This window comes from Aspergillus brasiliensis (assembly GCF_001889945.1).
Source record: "Aspergillus brasiliensis CBS 101740 unplaced genomic scaffold ASPBRscaffold_1, whole genome shotgun sequence".
Classification (NCBI taxonomy): Eukaryota; Fungi; Ascomycota; class Eurotiomycetes; order Eurotiales; family Aspergillaceae; genus Aspergillus; species Aspergillus brasiliensis.
Window position 1 is genome coordinate 656449 of NW_027137442.1, and position 18750 is coordinate 675198.

Consider the following 18750-nt stretch of genomic DNA (forward strand, 5'->3'; position numbering starts at 1 on the left):
AACTCGACAATTATGGGACTGCCCGTTGAGCTGTCAATCAATGCCATGGTAGGAAAGTTAAGGACGGATTGAGTGTTGATACAACATCGTCTTGCGGAGGCCAGGGCCAGAATCCATCAGTTAGATTGATAAGCCATCTCTTTCAGCATCTCAGGTACTTGATGGAATCCGGCCTATCCCAGCCTGAACGCGTTACCCAGGGTGGTGATTCGCGGTTGGTCGGGGTATAATCCAACTCAAATCATATTTTTGTACCTGATCGAGCCAGCTAACTAAGATCCCCAGATGAAGGGCAGAGGCGAATTCGATTGGATGTATATGATCTATATAGATCTCAAGATGATGGTGAGTGGTGTGGTGGTAGTCAGACGAGACCATCTAGGCAGAGGTGACGCCTGACTAGAGTAAATGTCTCAACACCATCCTCTTGAATCCGAAGGAGTTGTGTATGTGTATATGTAAAAAGTCCTATCTCGGAGTTCTAAGGTGCTCAGGTTCGCGTGTTCAATCAAATCACGGAACTGCAGATTATTCAAGGTTGTGGATAATAATTACTAGTCACATGCTTCGATACAAGCTGCAGCGCAGGAAAATTGTCATCGCAGCTAAACACAACAAAACACAACGAAAGCATAGATATACACGACAATGAAACCAGAAATTAGTCACACAACTAGCCATGAGCTGGGCACTAATGCCAGACGAAGTTCCATCGTAAAGAATTTGATACTAGACTTTTATCTTTTGACAAAAAAAGTGTGTGGAATCACGCACTACCACGGCTGTGTAATAGTACAGGTCAACACTACATCATCTTACCTCAATCCCACCTCACTTTACACATCATCCCACCTCGATCCCCTCCTTATACCATCTATCTCTTCTCATACTTTCTTTCTCTGTCATTAATAACCGGGCTTAGGATGTCTGATCGTGCCGTTCATTCGTTGGGCCACGCTAAAACGTTCGGTGAAGCTCTCGCGGCCATCAACAAAGGTGTTAGTAGAGCCTTGCCGTCCAAGGACCTCTACAATAAAGTTGTTGTGCTGAGCCTTCGCTGGAAAAATGACGACTTAGGCCGGAAGGATATTGAAACAGAGCTTCTCCAACTCTTCGAGAGGAAATACCTCTTCAAGACTGATTCACTCTTGATCCCATGTGCAACCAAAAGGGAAGCAATGTCGGCTATCCACATGAAGCTTCGAACTATGAGGTCTTTTGACTCCTCGGACACTCTCTTCATTGTTGTGTATGAAGGCCGTTCGGATGCCTACTACAGGCTACCTAGTGCCTCTCTCGGTGTCATGTAAGTTTGTAGAACCCTTGACAATTACTAATAAGCCAACTGATAACTATTATAGGGGCTCAGTGAAGACTGCGGTTTCTGTCCCTTGGAGCTTCGTGGAGAGCCAGCTCGCCACTGCGAACGGTGGTGTCCTCTTTATACTGGACACAGGTTTCCCACCTGAGGCCGCATGGGGTTATGAGAATTTCGAATACCTTGCGGCGGCGTCGGCATTAAAGCCACCAGCAGCCGCTAACATTGATGTATCGCTTACGAGGCAACTCATTAACCTACTGAGTCAGGAAGAAACTGGAATTACCATAGCGCAACTATATGCCAAACTTGTCGTGCATGCAAACCGTCCAGGCAGCCAACTGGATCATACCCCTGTACATGTCGCGGCCAGAGACAGGCCATCTATCACCCTTCGCCGTTTGGAAGCGCTCCCAAGAAAGCTTCGAGGTGACTTATCAGACGGCAAAGTGTTGGTTACTGTGTGGATCTCAGGCAGGTCCAGTGTGCCAGACGTCGGACAATGGATCCAGTGGTTGTCAACATCAATTCCGGAGGAGGTGGCAGACATCAAGATCGAAGGTCTCTTCAAATCGGATTCCTCCTTGTTGCTGCTTATCATGCCAGTTGCTGTTTGGAGCATGCTTCGTCATAATGACTCCTTTGACTTTGTCAGTGTCGTCCAGTCACATAATCTACTATGCCACCAGTCCAGACCACGCCCCAACAACAGTTCGACAATCAACCCTGCCGAAACATCGCACCACAACGATACCAACTCAACGTCGGACGCCGGTACCGAAGAGACTGAGGACGACAACGTAAACACGGGCGATGAGAACTTGAACACTGGCGACGAAGAAGCCAATACCAACCAAGACCTTCACACAGACCGCGACAGTGACGATGAAGAACCCAATACCGACGAGAACAACGTGACGATGACCACACCGCAAGCGACAACCAGATGAATACAAATAACCAACCGCATACGGGGACTAAAGCAGGTGAACCAACAGCCAAGGAGCTACCCGATAAAGTGACGTCTCTGTCAACTCCCAAGTCCGTCAAGATAATGGACCTAGTTAATTATGACTCGACTTCGTCTGACTCACCACCAGTCGTGCAAGCCTTACCTATAACCGGCCCTGCCGTTTTGCCACCCCCTAATAGACCCCCCCGAACCAGTTCACCTCTCAAGAATGTCAACATTCTACCTGAAGATACCGTCACCGACGACCCTGACCTTCTACAACATACGACCGACGATGACTTCCTCAGTTTGTACATTAACTACGACGACTACCTTCCCCTCTGCTCTCGCAAGTTCCTCCGGAAATATCGACCTACCCTACAGGAGCAAAGACTGATATATGTTCCTTATAGTCAATTTGCGTTCTACTTTTGGCCTTCGTCTACTCCTCACCTCGGTCAAACTAAGAGATTAAAGGAACGCGTGCTGTTTCCATCCTCCCTCTTAGAATTGAGTTTTTTTAGCTATATACAGCTTGTATTTTATTAGTTGCATTACATACTGTGAGAACCCGGCGGTCTGATTGTCGGATGGAGATAGTATGACTGATTATATAGGAAATTATATGTCCTGTACTTAAAGCTGATTGGGGGCTAGCTTCAATATAAGTTGACTTGGAGACGTAGAATGGCCCATTTGAAAAGGTGCGTGCCTTGAGCATTGTAGCCACGCCTTCAGCGTCATGTTGATGCAGTGCGAGTGGCTACTTTCTCACGTGGCAGCATGTCCCTACGGACGGTGCAAAAGAACCATCATCACACCCATCTTCCCTACCCAATCGATGCCAAGTTCCAGGGTCTAGGGAAGTAGCGCTGGTTAATTGCATTACATCAGCCGCTTCAGATAGACCATCCTTCCAACTACTACTGGACATAGAATGCGCTGAAAAATTCGGTGAGTCGACCATTGCTTGTAACCACAAACCACACGAGCAAACCACGCCTGCCGCCGGGACAGGAAATTCATGTCATTTGACACAACAGAGCGCTAAAAGTTACTCTTCGTCGAATCCTTCTTCCCAATCATCCACTTTTACCTCCCGCCTCTACTAGCCACATCTCCTCAGACAGCCCATTTGAGAAGAGGCATGCTTTGCACACAGTAGCCAAAAGTTTACATTTTCATGTCTATTCTGGATATATTATCTCCTCTTTCGTTGTGTTTGAATGTATTTGACTGCAGCGACGACGCTTCTACGTCACAGCATGCGTTGTTTTATGGGATTCACATGTTCAGGGCCATATTCTTTGCTCCACCGTCTGAAGCATCTGCATAGCTTGCATCTTAGCGGACTCGATCAGGTATTAAGATATGAAATCTTCACGATGAAACTTCGTCTGACATTAGTGCCCATCTCATGGCTGGAGCTTGACTTGCTATCAAGTAAGAACTGGCCGACCTTTTCTTCGTGAAATTAGTAGCAGTAATAGTAGTTAGTAGTACTCAGCCTTTTCCAATCCCGTTCAACCATATAGATTACTTAGTGACTGACAGGCAACCAGTGGTCAGCCAATTGCGCCACTACCGCGTTCTCTTCGCGTAGGGCTTTTGAGACGTTATAAGAAACATCGTATTATGGCGAGTGATCCTTAGAAATGGCTATATAGAGAATGTCAAGTGTACCAGGAAGCATTTCGAGGAGATGTTTCAGCTTCCCAAGCCACCCTACATGAGATCGCTGAAGGGATCATTTGGCCCTCTTTGCGGTCTCCTAAGCGACCTTTTTCACATTCGCGTTGAGTACTTTCCCTATATAGGGATCCCAGAGGTGTGACGAATGGACAATCTTTCGGTACGAAGCGAAGACACAATATGTGCGACCTAGAAACCTATACACAGAGAGCATGATCATGTCCTTACAAATGCCAAGTGAATGGCAAGACTTGTTCCTCGCTTTGTCGTGGAAGTTGCGGAAGTCGGAGGTCGGGTTTGACTAGTTTACAGAGCCGCGGAGATAGAAAGCTCCCCGCGGAGATGGTCAAATTGCCTCGAATAATTACATGAACCACCACGCCACCCGCGCCAACCCTTGGACATAATCACGACAACAGTCATGGAGCACGGCCAGAACAGCAAACCAAAGCAGAAAAATACACCGCGATTATGATTACGTAAAATGTCGATTATTTTCACCCTTATACTTCCTAGCGCCTCGTCAATTTTCAATCCACCCATTCTCTACACCTGCTCCGCCCCGTGAGGGATATTAGGAATATTAGGGTCGTTCTGCGGCTGTGAGTTGGTCGGGGTGTGGTTCCTCCGTCCGGCATTTGGGGATTGCGGCTGCTCGACTGTAGTCGCCTCGGAATTATATGAGGGACGGTGCATCGACATGTCCCACGATCCGGGACCACCCGACCCCATCTTGGCTTCCCATTCATTGTAATCCTGACCGGGATTGACGGTGGTGTACTGGAACATTTTGAGGAAGGTGAAGAAGCCACATGCCAGGAGACTTCCCAGCAACGGTCCGACCCAGTAGATCCAGTGGTACCCGGGGAAACTGCGGTTGATGACGTCTGGACCGAGCGATCGCGCCGGGTTGAGTGAACCGCCAGTATAGTAATCCCCTGAGGAGGAAGAGGTTAGTCGCGATATCTGGCAGCAGTTGGGTCTGAAAACATCTACTTACCGACCATCTCAGTCACGAAGAAAACCAGGCCAATGGCCACAGGAGCCAGGAAGGTGGATTTATGTTTCACAACAGCCAGCATGATGATGACGAGCACCAGCTGCGCCGTCAAAAACATTTCGATGAACAGTCCCTGCGAGATTGAAGCACCACCGCCCAGACGAGTGCCGACGTTCAAGGCGCCTGGGAACAAAGCACTCACGACACCGGCAGAGGCAATGCCGGCGATGAGCTGGACTGCGAAAACAATAACCCCACGGAGGGGAGGTAATCCGCCAACCAGACACAGGGCCAAAGTGACCTAGAATGAGGGTCAATTGCAGAATTCCAGCATTGGAATGGCACAGCATACCGCGGGGTTAAATAAACCTCCAGTGACTCGATAGAACGCCCACACATTGACCATCAACGAAAATCCAAAGCATAGCGACGAATATAGCAGGTTTGAAGTGTTTGGAGGAGACCCGGGCGCTGGTTTGGGGGTATTCGACACCTGCGTTCCGGCGAAAGAGAAGAAGAGGAACAGAAAGGTTCCCACAAACTCCCCGACGGCAGCGATGAAATTGTTCCGCACCGTGTCGGCCATGTGCAGCATCGGAAGCTGGCTATGTGAGGATCTATACATTGGAGCCGTCTGGCCGTCGGGATTGCGCTTGCGAAACCATTGCTGCGGCCCCATGATGATACTCGTTATGATCTGTTCAAGATACAGCTGACAATGATTAAGATGATATGGGATGGGAAGAGTGGGCTAATAGATCATTTTCAGCAGCTTTTATGCTCCGGGGTAGCCGAGCTGCCAGCTCCGGAAATGCAGCTGGAACAAACGTCATGACTTCCGGCAGAGGCTTGAAAGAGAATGATCCCGGGTCGCAGGTGGTGAGCTGTCAGTCGGAGAAAATTGGCTCGGATTCGGGAATGGCAGCCATAAATAATGAGCTAGACGACTTGATTGTGACCATGGTTGAGCCGGACATTGAGGAGCATTGAGTGTTCTGGACCATGCTTTGTGGCGTTGAGCAACCAAGCACTAGCCGCTCAGTAGGGAGTGGGAGGAAGGAGCAGTATAATCCGACCTGCCATATTCGTGGAAGATCTCATCTAACGACGTTATAATTAGCATGGTCTCTCTATTGGAGTCGCAACTTTATGAAGCCGAACTGAGGTTGCATTACTGTTTGTCGCTTCTGGGGATCAGACTCGGGAAAAGCCCCACGCAGAATTAAATGCCCACGGGAAGCGGATGCACAATGTCAGTGACGTTACATATTAACAATGAAAATGACCAGATGCTTTGCATAGACCCAGATGTGGAGTGTTCCACCTTGTAGCCTAGACAGAGCTTAGCAGCAGACTATTGTAGTAGTCCGACGGAGTAGTCAAGTACTAACGGTCTAACAAGCTAGTGAGATCAACCATCCCGGGCGGGACTAGCGCGTATCTGTCCCGGAGATACCTTAATCCGATGGAAGAAGAGGCGCGCAACTTCCACTCCATCATCGCGTCTTACTCGGTCTCTCGTCTGTCCTTGCATTGCCACAACATCGTACAATGTGAACTAATTTGTGCATCAGACATGACTAACAACATCTTCGTGACTGGATGAGCGCGAACAACGGACTCCCCGAGGAGTTCGTGAGCTCCGATGGATCACCCCACGGCCGAGACTCGGTTGCTCTCGGGCTCTCCTAAAACTCCCGGTCGGGCTTCGGGATTTGGTGGGCTGATCCAAGACCAGAATTAATAATTTGCAGCGAGTCATTTCACTTTAGCTCGCTCGCCAGTCTGTCCGCTGTGTGACTGATGGCTCTCGACGTGCCATGATAGCAGAAACACCACAAGACCAGACGTCTACCTTGTATCAGATGCCTCGACAGTGATAACTAGATGTGACGGATATGCAGCTCCCACTGGAGGATCGGCTCTCTGACAGGAGCGATAGGACCCCTGAACCAATTGAGACTGACTCGATTATCTTTTCACACTCAATTTTCTCTCAGCCCAATCACGGATCGACGGCCTTAGCATCACCTGGAACCTGATTTGACACGTTAGTTTGGTACCTTCTGTACTTCCCCAGCTTCTCCGCGGAGATGCTCAAAGGCCGCGCCGTTCAACTAGTATAGTGTATACACAAATTGTGGAAGCAAGAAAAAACTTCTCCCGCCACGGCCTGCCGTCCACCCGAACTAGCAAACGCCCTCATAACCTCTCACCGGATTATAAATACTAGGATAGACCATCACCATCAGGGTGTCTTTTCCCCCTTCCTTCACCAAGACCATTTAGACTCGTTCTCTTCTTGTACCTTCAGCCTCCTTGATTCTGCCAGATCTATCCGTTCCGCGGCAGACATATCCACACAAACAATGGGTCTCACCCAGGAACAAACCGATATCATCAAGGCCACTGTGCCTGTGATCAAGGTGCATGGCAATGCTGTCACCTCGGTCTTCTACAAGAACATGCTCGCCGCACACCCTGAGCTGAATGCCATCTTCAACTCCTCCAACCAAGTCAACGGCCACCAACCCCGCGCCCTCGCCGGCGCTGTCTTCGCCTACGCCGCCAACATTGACAACCTTGGTGCCCTCGGCCCCGCTGTCGAGCTCATCTGCAACAAGCATGCCTCCCTCTACATCCAGCCCGAGCACTATAACATCGTCGGCAAGTTCTTGCTCGAAGCTATGGGCGAGGTCCTTGGTGACGCCTTCACCCCCGCCATCAAGGACGCGTGGGCGGCCGCTTACTTCCAACTCGCTGATATCATGATCAACCGCGAAGCTGCCCTCTACAAGGAGGCCGACGGATGGACCGAGTTCCGCGATTTCCGCATTGCCAAGAAGGTTCCTGAATCTTCTGAGATCACCTCCTTCTACCTCGAGCCTGTCGATGGAAAGCCCCTCCCCTCTTTCCGCCCCGGACAGTACATCTCCGTCCAGCTCTTCGTGCCCCAGCTCGACCATCCTCAAGCCAGACAATACTCTCTGAGTGACAAGCCCCGTTCCGACTACTACCGGATCTCCGTGAAGAAGGAGGCTGGTCTGAATGCCACCAAACCAGGTGCGGAGGCCCACCCGGGTCTCGTGTCCAACATCCTGCACGATCTCAAGAAGGAGGGCGACATCATCAAGGTGTCACACCCCCAGGGTGACTTCTTCCTGTCCGATGCGGAGAAGCAGAGCTCCAGCCCCATCGTTCTCTTGGCAGCCGGTGTGGGTCTGACCCCGCTCACCTCGATCCTGAACACCGTCCTCGAGTCCGAATCTGAAACTCAGCGCAAAATCACCTTCGTTCATGGCGCCCGCACCTCTGGCGCGCGTGCCTTCAAGCCCCAGATCCTCGAGCTGGCCACCAAGGTGCCCAACCTGCAGGCGTTCTTCTTCACCAGCCACCCGGCTGCCGAGGACCAGCAGGGTGAAGACTACGACTTTGCCGGTCGGCTGGACCTCAGCAAGCTGGACGCCAAAAAGGTCCTGTTCCTGGACGATGCGACCACTCAGTACTACGTGTGCGGTCCGGAGTCGTTCATGCTGGACGTGAAGGGCAAGCTGGCTGCCGAGGGAGTGAGCGCGGACCGCATTAAGATGGAGCTGTTTGGCACTGGTGGTGTGCCTGCTTGATTGCATCATTTATAGATGTCAGACTGCATACATTTATCTGCTACCGATACGGATAGAGTAGAGCTTAGAGCTTTGCATTATGGGTTACGACTGCATGGGTTACCCTTTGAGCATGTATATATTTAGTACTTTAATACCCTCCACTCAATAATTAATTCATTCCACTATATACTACTACAAAGTAGAATATGAAACAAAACACAACCCGAATTAAATATTCGTTCCAGATTATCACTGCAGAACTTAAAATAAACTAATGATGAATGAAATTATTCACACAAAATCACCCAATATTCACAACGAAAAGAAGATAGATACCACCATACCTCCACCCCCTTACACTCTTTGACCAACACCCCCTAATTCTCATCTCCCTCACTCTCCCCCAACGCCACCACCTTCAACTTGGCAAAATCCGGCGTTCCCAGCCCGGACACCGGATCCCATCCCGTCGTGGCATTCCAGCTGGCAAACGGCACAACAGGACTACCATTCGGCGTGCCGCCAAAGCGATTCCTGCCATCACAACCGACACTTCCGCCCGTCACGATATCATTCAACCCGCCCAGCTTACTGCCCGCACCATAAAGGAACGGATTCAAGAATCCCATAACAGGCAATCCGGCCCTCAATCTCGCGTCGTTCAACAATGCTATAACACCGCTAAACGTCGGCGCGGAGCAACTCGTCCCGTCGAATTGGCCGAGGATGCCCTTGTCGTAGACGGCGTAGTTGACGCCCTGGGCGGAGACGTCGGGGAAGGCGCGGCCGGAGGCGTTGAAGAGACCTGAGAATTTGTTGCCCAGGTGCTCGGTCAGGTAGGTTTGCACGGCGGCATGTTGGTAGGAAGGGCGGGGCCAGAGGTCGGAGAAGCCGCCCGAGGAGAAGGAGACGGCTTGTTCTGGGGAGGTCTTGGAGGTCGCGCCGACGGAGGTTACCCAGGGGCAGGAGGCTGGGAATTGGGGAGGGAAGTGTGTCCGGTTGGTGCCGTCGTTGGTGAGGCAGGCGGCGCCGACGCCGGAGTCGCCGCTGGAGAAGATTACGGAGACGCCGCGGCTGCCGAGTTGGGCGTAGAGGTTGCAGACGGCGCGGGCGTAGGGAACAGGGATAGTCTGTTGGGGTTGTTAGCTGGGGTTGTTTTGGGGGAGAGGCTAGGTGCATACCTGTTCATCTTCGCCGTAGGAGGTCGAGATGACTTGTGGGAGGTCGGAGTTGTTGAGCTTGAGGATGTTCTGGAGGAAGTCGAGGTAGGGCTCGTTGCTGTTGTCGTTGGGGTCCGGGGAGCTGAGGTCGGGGACTAGTTCGCCGCGTCCGCCCGTGCTGTACTCGGTGACCGGGAGGGGAGCACTGACGCCTAGGATGTACTGCAGGTCGAGGTTCGCTTCGCCGCTGTCCTTCGTGGAGAGCTGGTCGTTGAGTCCGCCGTTGAATTGGACGACAGTGAAGTTCTGGCCGATGGCGTTGGGAGCCAGGTGCTGCTCGAACTTCTCGAGATCGGCATACCGCGCGTATTCTTCGAGGTAGCTCGCAAAGCCGATCTTGCTGCCAGACTTGGGATCCGCCTGGTAGTCGCCGATGTTGTAGAGCTGCTTCAGACAGCTCGGTGTGATGATGGAGTCGCAGTGGGAGGTGTTCTGGGCGAGGGTGGCTGCGGTGAGGAATGTCTCGTCGGCGTGCTTGGGCTTGCTGCGCATGGTGGCCCGGTTGGGCTGGATCTGGCCAAAGCGGGTGGTGGGCTGGATCATGTTGATGTGCGAGACGAGGGCGTCGGGGATGGAGTACTGCAGGGTGCGTAGACGACGGATGTGCCTGGCCTCGCTAACATACCACTTGAAGTCGGCATCCAGCAGGGCATTGGCCTTGGTGACGGTGGTATGGAACTTGATCCAGTCGGCGTCGACCTGGATATTGTGAACCCCGGCGGATTCGAGCCAGTCGCGGACCGAGTCGACGGCAGTGTCGCTGGGGAGCAGCATGCGCTTCATCTCCTCGTGGGTGCGGAAATGTTTTCCATAGTCTGCGTGTCCGGGGGTGGACATGTCCATCACGGCTTGTTCGAAACCGGTAACATCATGCTGCTGGAGGGCAATTTGCAGACGGATGACCTCGTTACCTTGGGGATTATTGGCGTATCTCCAGCCTGGTAGTATTCGTAGCGTTTGGGTCAGTATATGGTCCTAGATGAAGAATTGGTGTCTATAACTCACCATTGGGGACGCCGGACAGCTTCTCGAAGATCTCCGCGGCTACAGGCGAAGGAAGAAGCGACAAGGCCGCGAGAGACACAGCTGCTCCCTGGCTAAGGAGGGAGAATAACATGGTGAAAGGATGCCGGAAGAACAACGATGAGGGGATCGAAGACGGCCAAGGGAGAGCGGAGGGGACGAGCAAAGATAAGTAGTATTATTTATTTGTTTGTTATGGTGGGAACGGGCCCAGCCGGTGTATCTTTCACGAGGAGCAGGAGATTAAGACTGCGATGTGCATGCCATTACTGTATCGGGGGCTGGGAGGGGCGTTGATTGGCTCCGCTGCAGGTGCAGCCGAAGCTGGAGGTGACACTAGCGCGGTACGCTGTCCGGCTGATCGACAGGGATATCCCATCATTCCGCCGTATTTTATCATTTCCAAGTGCTGCTTGCTTTGTTTTGGTCGGACGCCCAAGATTTCAGTGTATCGCAGGGCGTCCGACAAACCGGTTGTTACCTGTTTGGCTGGCTGTACCATCCCCGCCAAGACCCTGGCAGGACCGGGCTTATGATGATTGGCTGGGCGGGAGGCGGGAAGCCAATTGGGAGCCACTCGAGTGCAACCTCAGGAACCGCCCAGCCTGACCGGCTCCACCCGCCTTCCCCTTTCCCCTTCCTGGTTCTTGGCACGGCTAGAAGAAGTGATAGTTCTGCTCCTTTTCTTGTCAATTTTTGGGTAGCTTCTCCCCCGCTTTTCGATAAGCCACTGGCTAATCGAGCCAATGCCTCGGTTTCTGCAGCTTTGGGGCTATCCTGAAGAGGCAGGTCACTAGGGCACATTGGCAGGCACATGCTCTGTTGATGTTATCTTGTAGGATTCTGGTGTCATTGTCTCCGTGAAGAACCTACTTTTACCATTCTTTTCCGATTCTATGCGAAATGTAACATCCTCCTCTTAGCGTGGGGGAGCCAGGCTTGAAACAGGATGATTAATGAACGATACGATGCAAGTGAGTCAAAGATGCCTTTAGCAGAGCAACATTGAACAGCTGTACACTGTTTAATGCCCAGTTCTTATCCCTTTAAGCCCCTTCTCTTGAAGTCAAGTCTTAATGCCTTGTCCGGAACCCACAAATACTCCGTCATTCAACTATAAATAGTCCGATCTGCAATGAACCACAGCTCTCGGCAACCCACCTGCCCCTTATCTTGTATGCGAATATGAGCAATCGATGATCATAATCATACAAGTAGATAGATAAACCAAACATTTGGAGACATTGAGAGCAATGGCTTATGCACTCTTCCTCAGAGTTGAGAACTCTATTAGACACACTGTCTGAGACATCAACAAACCTTGGGTTGACAGGAATGTACTCCACGGCGCTTAGCTCCATGCAGAAAAGATCGGCCACAGCCATTGACCAAGAATCGCATCATTTCCCCGGTCTGCTGCAGGTAAACTCGGATTTATTTGGCTTCTCGATGAGTTATGTGTTGTCGGGCCGTGGACTTGTTTGCTGCATCCATCTCTGCCAATCTTGACCTGTCTTCAACGATTTCTGCTTTGGGAACAGTCACAACAAGGCTGACACTTGATCATCAGTTCTCTTATCAGTCCGCCCCCAATACTGATGAGGGAGTAGTCTCTATTAAAATTAAACTAATTACAAAAGCGCGAGATGATGTAGGTTCTACAACGAGCAGCAGAAGCAGCAGCAGCAGTCAGTGATTATAGAAACGACCACTTTACGAATACTTTTCTATGAACTTCCCCATATCAGCCAGCTTCTTCTCTTCTCTGTACGATGCCTAACATAGTCACGTGCCTGTATCACCTTCGCGCTCATCTTCCCGTCAGCCAAACCTGCAGGGAATCTCCAACCCACTGTCTGTTCTTCCAATGTAACATAACGATCTTGGGCTTCTTTCAAAATGCTATGCAAATTCGTTCCGCTGTTACGCGGTCAAAGACGAATGTTGCACCATCCTACCTTTCCATCCCGAACAAACCTCGGCCAGTCATCCCCCTTCAGTTCGAGAGCGACCCATGACTCTTATGACTATACAAGAGGTCGCTTTTTGATTAATGAAGATCACGAGATGGCCATACGCCGGGTAACATTCAATATGAGTGAACTAATCAAGTGTGCGGCTGAATCAGTCGGCTCTTCGTACGATCAATGCGTTAATGTCGAGAGACTACCGGACGGCATGTTCAATAAAGCATTCCTTTTCACCATGCAGGACGGGACACAAGTTGTAGGTAAGGTGCCGAATCCGAACGCTGGACGGCCTCACTATACCACGGCTAGCGAAGTGGCGACTATGGATTTTGTAAGCAATCCTTGATTAGTATTAGTCTTGCATCTAACGCTCTGGTCCAAGGTCAGGAACGAGCTGAGCACTCCAGTGCCGAAAGTATAGCCTGGAGTTCAAAGGCAAGGGAAAACACAGTTGGTGCAGAATACATTATCATGGAGAAGGTCGGGGGTGTCCAGCTCGATAAAATATGGCCACAGATGGACATCAAGAAGAGGTTTGAGCTCGTTAGAACAATTTCCGGGTATCAAAAGGCCTGGATGTCAAGATCATTTAACCAATACGGGAGTCTCTACTATTCAGGCGATTTGCAAGACCACCGTGGATGCATCATTGTGAATGAAGATGGGACCCAGTCCCAAAACCATCGGTTTGCAGTTGGCCCAACCACAGGAAGACAGTTTCTTGACGACGGCAGGATTGACGTGGAATTTGATCGAGGCCCTTGTAAGATCCCTAACCTAGCTTGCCAATAACATGTTCTTATATGATCTCTCCAGGGGAAAATTTGCTCGGGTACAAGTTAGCAATTGGCGTTCGAGAACTTGCCTGTGTACAGAATATGACCCAGCTACCCCGTTCACTCCTAGGGCTCTATGGTCCCGGTACCTACCGCCCTTCACGTTCCAAAAAGATAGCTGCCATTCAGGATTATCTCTGCCTGTTGCAGTTTCTCCTTCCCACGGAGGACACGATATCTTCCGCATTCTTGTGGCATCCCGATCTCCATACAGAGAATATCTTCGTTAATCCCGAGAGTCCATCTCAAGTTGTAGGCGTCATTGACTGGCAGTCCAGCGAGGTTTTACCACTTTTCGATCATGCGCGTCAGCCATATTTTCTTGACTACGATGGTCCTCCAGCAACTGGCCTGGATCCACCAGGATTCCCTGGGAATTTTGATGAGCTTAGTCCTGTTGAAAAAGCCAAGGCCGAAAGGCTGTATCTGAACATATCGCTTGCGACTCTTTATAGAAAGCTCACTTATGCCAAAAACAGGAGATTGTTCAAGGCTATGGAGTTTGGGCAGACAACGAGCTTTGACATGATGCTTTTCGCTCAAAACTTGCTGATCGATGGGGAAGCTCTATACCGGGCTAGAGTTCTTGAGCTCGAAGAGGAGTGGCCATGTCTCCCCGGCGTACAAGCTTCTGGCAATCCACCATTCCCTCTAAAGTATTCACCTGACGAAGTCAGTTCCATAGAGGAAGATGCGAATGGGGCAAGCAGAAGCATGGCGTTGATGCAAGGTGTGAAAGAGTCACTGGGCGAGCTGTGGCCAGAGAAAGGTATTGTGCCGCATGGGCGATATGATAAAGTTAGGAAGCATCTCAAGCAGGTTCAAGCAGACTTGATTGGCCGTCTCGCGCATTCAGAGGCAGAGAAACTCGGGTGGAAAGAAGCATGGCCATTTGATGACTGACTTGTGGATCACTTCTGAAATCACCAATATTATGGAACTGACTGAATTTTCTCCGTCTTCCATCTCTCATTCACTGAAAGCCGCCTCCAGCCATTTGATTTCTTCGTTTCTACTTCGTGTTATTTCCCTTCATCAACTACCCCAACTCAGTGCTGGTGGTTCAAGCACTTGACTCCCTCCGAGTTTATCCTGGGTTTCTCTTCGCTGGGCGAATACCTTTGTTTCCAGTGCATTGGATACCTTCTACAGGTCTATCCTAACCGCGGACATGGCAACACCAATGTTTGTCTGCGCTAACGTGAAACCTGACTGCACTGATTGCAAAGGGGAGGGTAAATTCGCGTGCAAGGGCTGCCGTCTTGTCAATGTGCGTTCAGTCATAAGCATCAGACTCTACAAGAAGTCGTGTGAGGCTAATCGAAAAATCTATACAGTACTGCGGTCCAGAATGTCAAAAGTCCCATTGGCCGCAACACAAGGTGGATTGCAAGTCACCGCTGGGTAAGAAAACATGGCAGCCGGCTTCTATTCTGAAGAATGAGCTGTCTCCGTTGTTGTCACAATTGGTGACTTCAAATTCTTTTCTTGGACCAAATAAATACCTATGGGGTAATATACCTGCCTTTGATGTCCTTCAACTCGGATCAAATGAAGGAGATGGCTATAACGGCGACCTTCGTCTCTTGTTTGCTGGTATGCTTACAAAAATCCTGTTCTGTCTAAATCATGGCGATAGTTGACCAGATATAATGTTACCTCAGCTTCAGGAGATCTCAGGAATTTCATCCAGACATTTTCTCGGCTTCCGGGGAGCTATGATCGCTCACTTGAAGTTACAATCAACGATCGTGACATTGACGTTGTGGCCCGCAATGTTATCATACTCTTTCTTTTCCTAGGAATGGAAAAGGGTGATGAAGTAGTCGAATGTATCATTCACCTCTGGTACTCAGCTTTTGTACGCGAATCCGACATGGAACTACTTGGACGTCGTGTACGCCCTTTGATTGAGGGCTTCTACGAAACAATAAAAGATGCCACACCGGGAAGCCTCATTCCCAACACGTGGACATTCGGGAAGCGCTCTTTGAAAGTCATTCTGAACAAGCAATCCTGGTGTCGTCTCTTAACCTATCTTGATGTGCCGACAGGATTGACGGTTGAACGCGCACAAAGCATCCGTACAGCCAACACTTTAGCTGAATCGAGGAAAAGCTTTCGTGACAATTGTATGTCCTCTATGTCACCTTCTCACCGCATCGCGTTTTACAAATTCCGGGAAGATGGCCTTCTGCTCCCATTTGGGCATCCGCGCCATGAATTTCGAGTGCCTAATCCGTAAGTCGACAAAAGCCATCTATGTTACCTCACGATGCTAACGAAAAGTAGCACACTCTTTCACAGCCGTGATATATGGCCATTCAGGGACGATACGGACCCTAGAGAGAGCTGGGAATGGAAACAGGTTCACGATACGTCAAGCGGGCCTGCAACGGCTGACATATACGGAAAGCTGTTCTTCCATATACGTGGGATACTTCAGTCGTTCCTCTGCCGTTTGTCGGATTTGGACCTTTCGCTTACACTCCTTCAACTCAATGCCGTGGAGCTCCCAAATCATCTTGATGCCAATCATTTCGATCGAATAGAAGTAGGACACACTCCTCTCCTTTTGGTACAAGTTCATGCCTATTCAGGATGGGAAAGTCCAGCTACTTATGCTGGAATCGTTTTTTAAATATGCTTAATGAAGGGTGCTGATTAGCTCTATACAGGTATCCAACATTTCGGATCAAGGGTATCTAGGGATTCACAAGACACTACGCGCGATGGTGCCCTTGCTTCAAAAGCCCGTGGATAATCCGCATGCTACCCTTATTACTCTCTTCCTAAATGCTGTTAAGGAGAGCTTGACCGGACAGGACAAAGCGAAAGAGATGTTTCAGCTACATACCAACAAGCACCTCTCCGAATACCTACCCTCGAATGAGCCCTCAGTTGAAGCTCACTGTACTAGAATTGCCCAATTGATAGTAGTCCAGGAAATGATCACAGACTATAACCACATCTTTGAACGGTAAGTTTAGAACCAATAAAACATTACCGACGACGGCTCATATCGCTGACTAGCCGTGAACATTAGTTATATAGTCAAGCACAAGATGCGTGAGATTGCTAGGTTGATGGGCATAGTGATGAAAGGAACTCATACTGTGGTTGAGAAATGGCCATTCAGACTGAAGCTCCGGCCTGACCAACCAGTTACACAAGCAGAGTTTGACCGCTGCCTGGTTACTGGTTTAACAGGGATGGAGCGTTACATAGAATGGAGAAAGATCCACCATGTCACAGATTAGTCTCATGGCACCTTGATGGCATTGGTCCACACCAGGGCTGCTTCAACAATGCTAAAGTCAACTGAGTCTTCAACAGGATTACTCGGCGCCACTGATCTTTTATGTCACAAGGCATGGCTAGGGGCACTTTTGTGAAGGACTGATGAAGGATGAGGTTGGGAGCGCTGAACCATGAATTCTTTTCATTCATGTTTCTTGAAAACTTTTGACAAATCTTTGCTTTTATGATACAGGCTTATAAGCCGATAGTTTTAATAGCTAATACAATTGATATTCTGCATTGGATACATATAGTACTATGCTTAGAGATTACTTCCCATGATACAATCCCTATTCTGACACCGAATATGTCGTGTCTCACAGCTCAACATTCTTCACAGACATGATCTGTATTCACAATCCTACCATACAACCCATTGCAATCCATTGCAATCCAATGCAATGCTATCTACAGAAGTGAAGCCACCACCGGCCAATGAATATCCTGACCCTACCTCTATTCCCCAGATAGAAATAGTGAAGATAAGGCAGAGCTATAAATATAGAGATAATTTCTCCGGTTCTTTCTCTCTTCTTCTCATCAACCATTTCCATCTTCCTACTTTATATCAATTTAGGTCTATATGATACCTGCTAGGACTTAGAACCAGATACTAAGCAATCGTCTAGTATACCCCGATCCTATATTCCTTGCCCCAGACAATGATAAACGCTTCAACCAAGAAGAATGATGAAAAAAGCAAGTGCGTTGCCACATTCGTTCATAAAGCATAGTTGGCAAAGATCGTTATCGACGCTCAATATGGAGACAAATAAAGAGAGCTCAACTTTTCAAAGACAAGAGTAGCTACAGAAATGGCATTTCATTGCTCCAGCTCTGAGCGTGGGATAAATTATGTGGCTATATACCTCGTTGGCCCTAAATACGTCCCAGAATTGACACTGCCCATAATGATAAATCTTCACCACGAAATCGGAACTTCTATCTCAACATAATGTTTGGTCAAGCTACCTAATTTACCTATCATAATGGGAGATTCTACAAAAGGCGCATATATCTCTTACAAGAGACATCGAGCAGCACCGAAAACCGGTCGGTGGCCCCTTTCGCAGTCCCCACTACTGCTACAACTACCAGAATAGGCACGGTGCGCTGCAAGAAGCTCCCCTGGAAAACTAGTCTACGCAGCTTCGCTAGATTTCCCATGCCTGAAGGGTCGCAAACACAAGTGTGGCAGACAGTTCGCCATCAGGTAAAGACACATTGGGCGTTTAATGCCAGGATCATCATACCTTACTTGATTACGATGTCTGATTAAGAAGTTATGCATGGCTCTCGACAGCATACTATTCGCTTAAGTCTAGTGACTGATTAATCTCAGACAGTCGAAGACAGGGGAGAGAACAATCTGATCGCTTCTTTCGGTTCCGGCTTTTATTCGGATAAGTACCATGGGTACGCTTAATCCCACTGATTAGCATGGAAAAGTACATCCGGCATACGTATGCTGCTATTGAAGTATGGGTGTCCGTTGGTGTCACTCTTGCGAACTGGTCTATCGGATTGATTGCACATTGCATAATTGCTGACACTCTTCGATGCAACCGGCGAGCATCTCCCGTACAGCTTGGTATATCAGCATTGCTGAACGAACTTGGTTGCACTACATGATGTGGTCTACTACGAGACCAATAGTATCAGCTAAAAGCGTTATATGGACCCAGAATGCCACCTGAGCGATCGGGCCTACAAAAGGCGACTTGAAGCACTCCTGGGACCGGCAGGCAGTTGTTGAGTACTGGCCTCGTATACTCATTCCCGCCAATGACATTCAGGGGACAACTAAATAGTGTACCTAGGAAGGTTTTCTGTC

At 49.5% G+C, this 18750-nt stretch overlaps 6 protein-coding genes across 6 annotated transcripts; 4 read left to right on the forward strand and 2 right to left on the reverse strand.

Annotated features, from left to right (window-relative positions):
- Positions 1-923: 923 nt before the first annotated feature.
- On the forward strand, positions 924-2291 carry ASPBRDRAFT_60657 (uncharacterized protein; the record flags this gene model as incomplete). Its single annotated transcript, XM_067628256.1, has 2 exons — positions 924-1306; positions 1362-2291. The coding sequence occupies 2 exons, from the start codon at positions 924-926 to the stop codon at positions 2266-2268; spliced, it is 1290 nt and encodes a 429-aa protein (XP_067484237.1). The 3' UTR covers positions 2269-2291.
- A 2217-nt stretch (positions 2292-4508) lies between these two features.
- On the reverse strand, positions 4509-5641 carry ASPBRDRAFT_115000 (aquaporin; the record flags this gene model as incomplete). The annotated part of the gene is made up of 3 exons (XM_067616862.1): positions 4509-4900; positions 4963-5263; positions 5315-5641. The coding sequence occupies 3 exons, from the start codon at positions 5639-5641 to the stop codon at positions 4509-4511; spliced, it is 1020 nt and encodes a 339-aa protein (XP_067484238.1).
- A 1690-nt stretch (positions 5642-7331) lies between these two features.
- On the forward strand, positions 7332-8585 carry fhpA (flavohemoprotein; the record flags this gene model as incomplete). Its single annotated transcript, XM_067626457.1, has 1 exon — positions 7332-8585. One exon carries the CDS (start codon positions 7332-7334, stop codon positions 8583-8585), a length of 1254 nt encoding a protein of 417 aa, XP_067484239.1.
- A 359-nt stretch (positions 8586-8944) lies between these two features.
- On the reverse strand, positions 8945-10904 carry ASPBRDRAFT_114852 (S53 family peptidase; the record flags this gene model as incomplete). Its single annotated transcript, XM_067616852.1, has 3 exons — positions 8945-9697; positions 9749-10725; positions 10793-10904. The coding sequence occupies 3 exons, from the start codon at positions 10902-10904 to the stop codon at positions 8945-8947; spliced, it is 1842 nt and encodes a 613-aa protein (XP_067484240.1).
- Positions 10905-12751: 1847 nt separating this feature from the next.
- On the forward strand, positions 12752-14519 carry ASPBRDRAFT_49988 (uncharacterized protein; the record flags this gene model as incomplete). The annotated part of the gene is made up of 4 exons (XM_067626458.1): positions 12752-13111; positions 13163-13195; positions 13216-13510; positions 13597-14519. The coding sequence occupies 4 exons, from the start codon at positions 12752-12754 to the stop codon at positions 14517-14519; spliced, it is 1611 nt and encodes a 536-aa protein (XP_067484241.1).
- A 268-nt stretch (positions 14520-14787) lies between these two features.
- On the forward strand, positions 14788-16876 carry ASPBRDRAFT_49989 (uncharacterized protein; the record flags this gene model as incomplete). The annotated part of the gene is made up of 6 exons (XM_067626459.1): positions 14788-14886; positions 14954-15212; positions 15281-15857; positions 15909-16170; positions 16295-16596; positions 16663-16876. The coding sequence occupies 6 exons, from the start codon at positions 14788-14790 to the stop codon at positions 16874-16876; spliced, it is 1713 nt and encodes a 570-aa protein (XP_067484242.1).
- Between the last annotated feature and the right edge of the window lie 1874 nt (positions 16877-18750).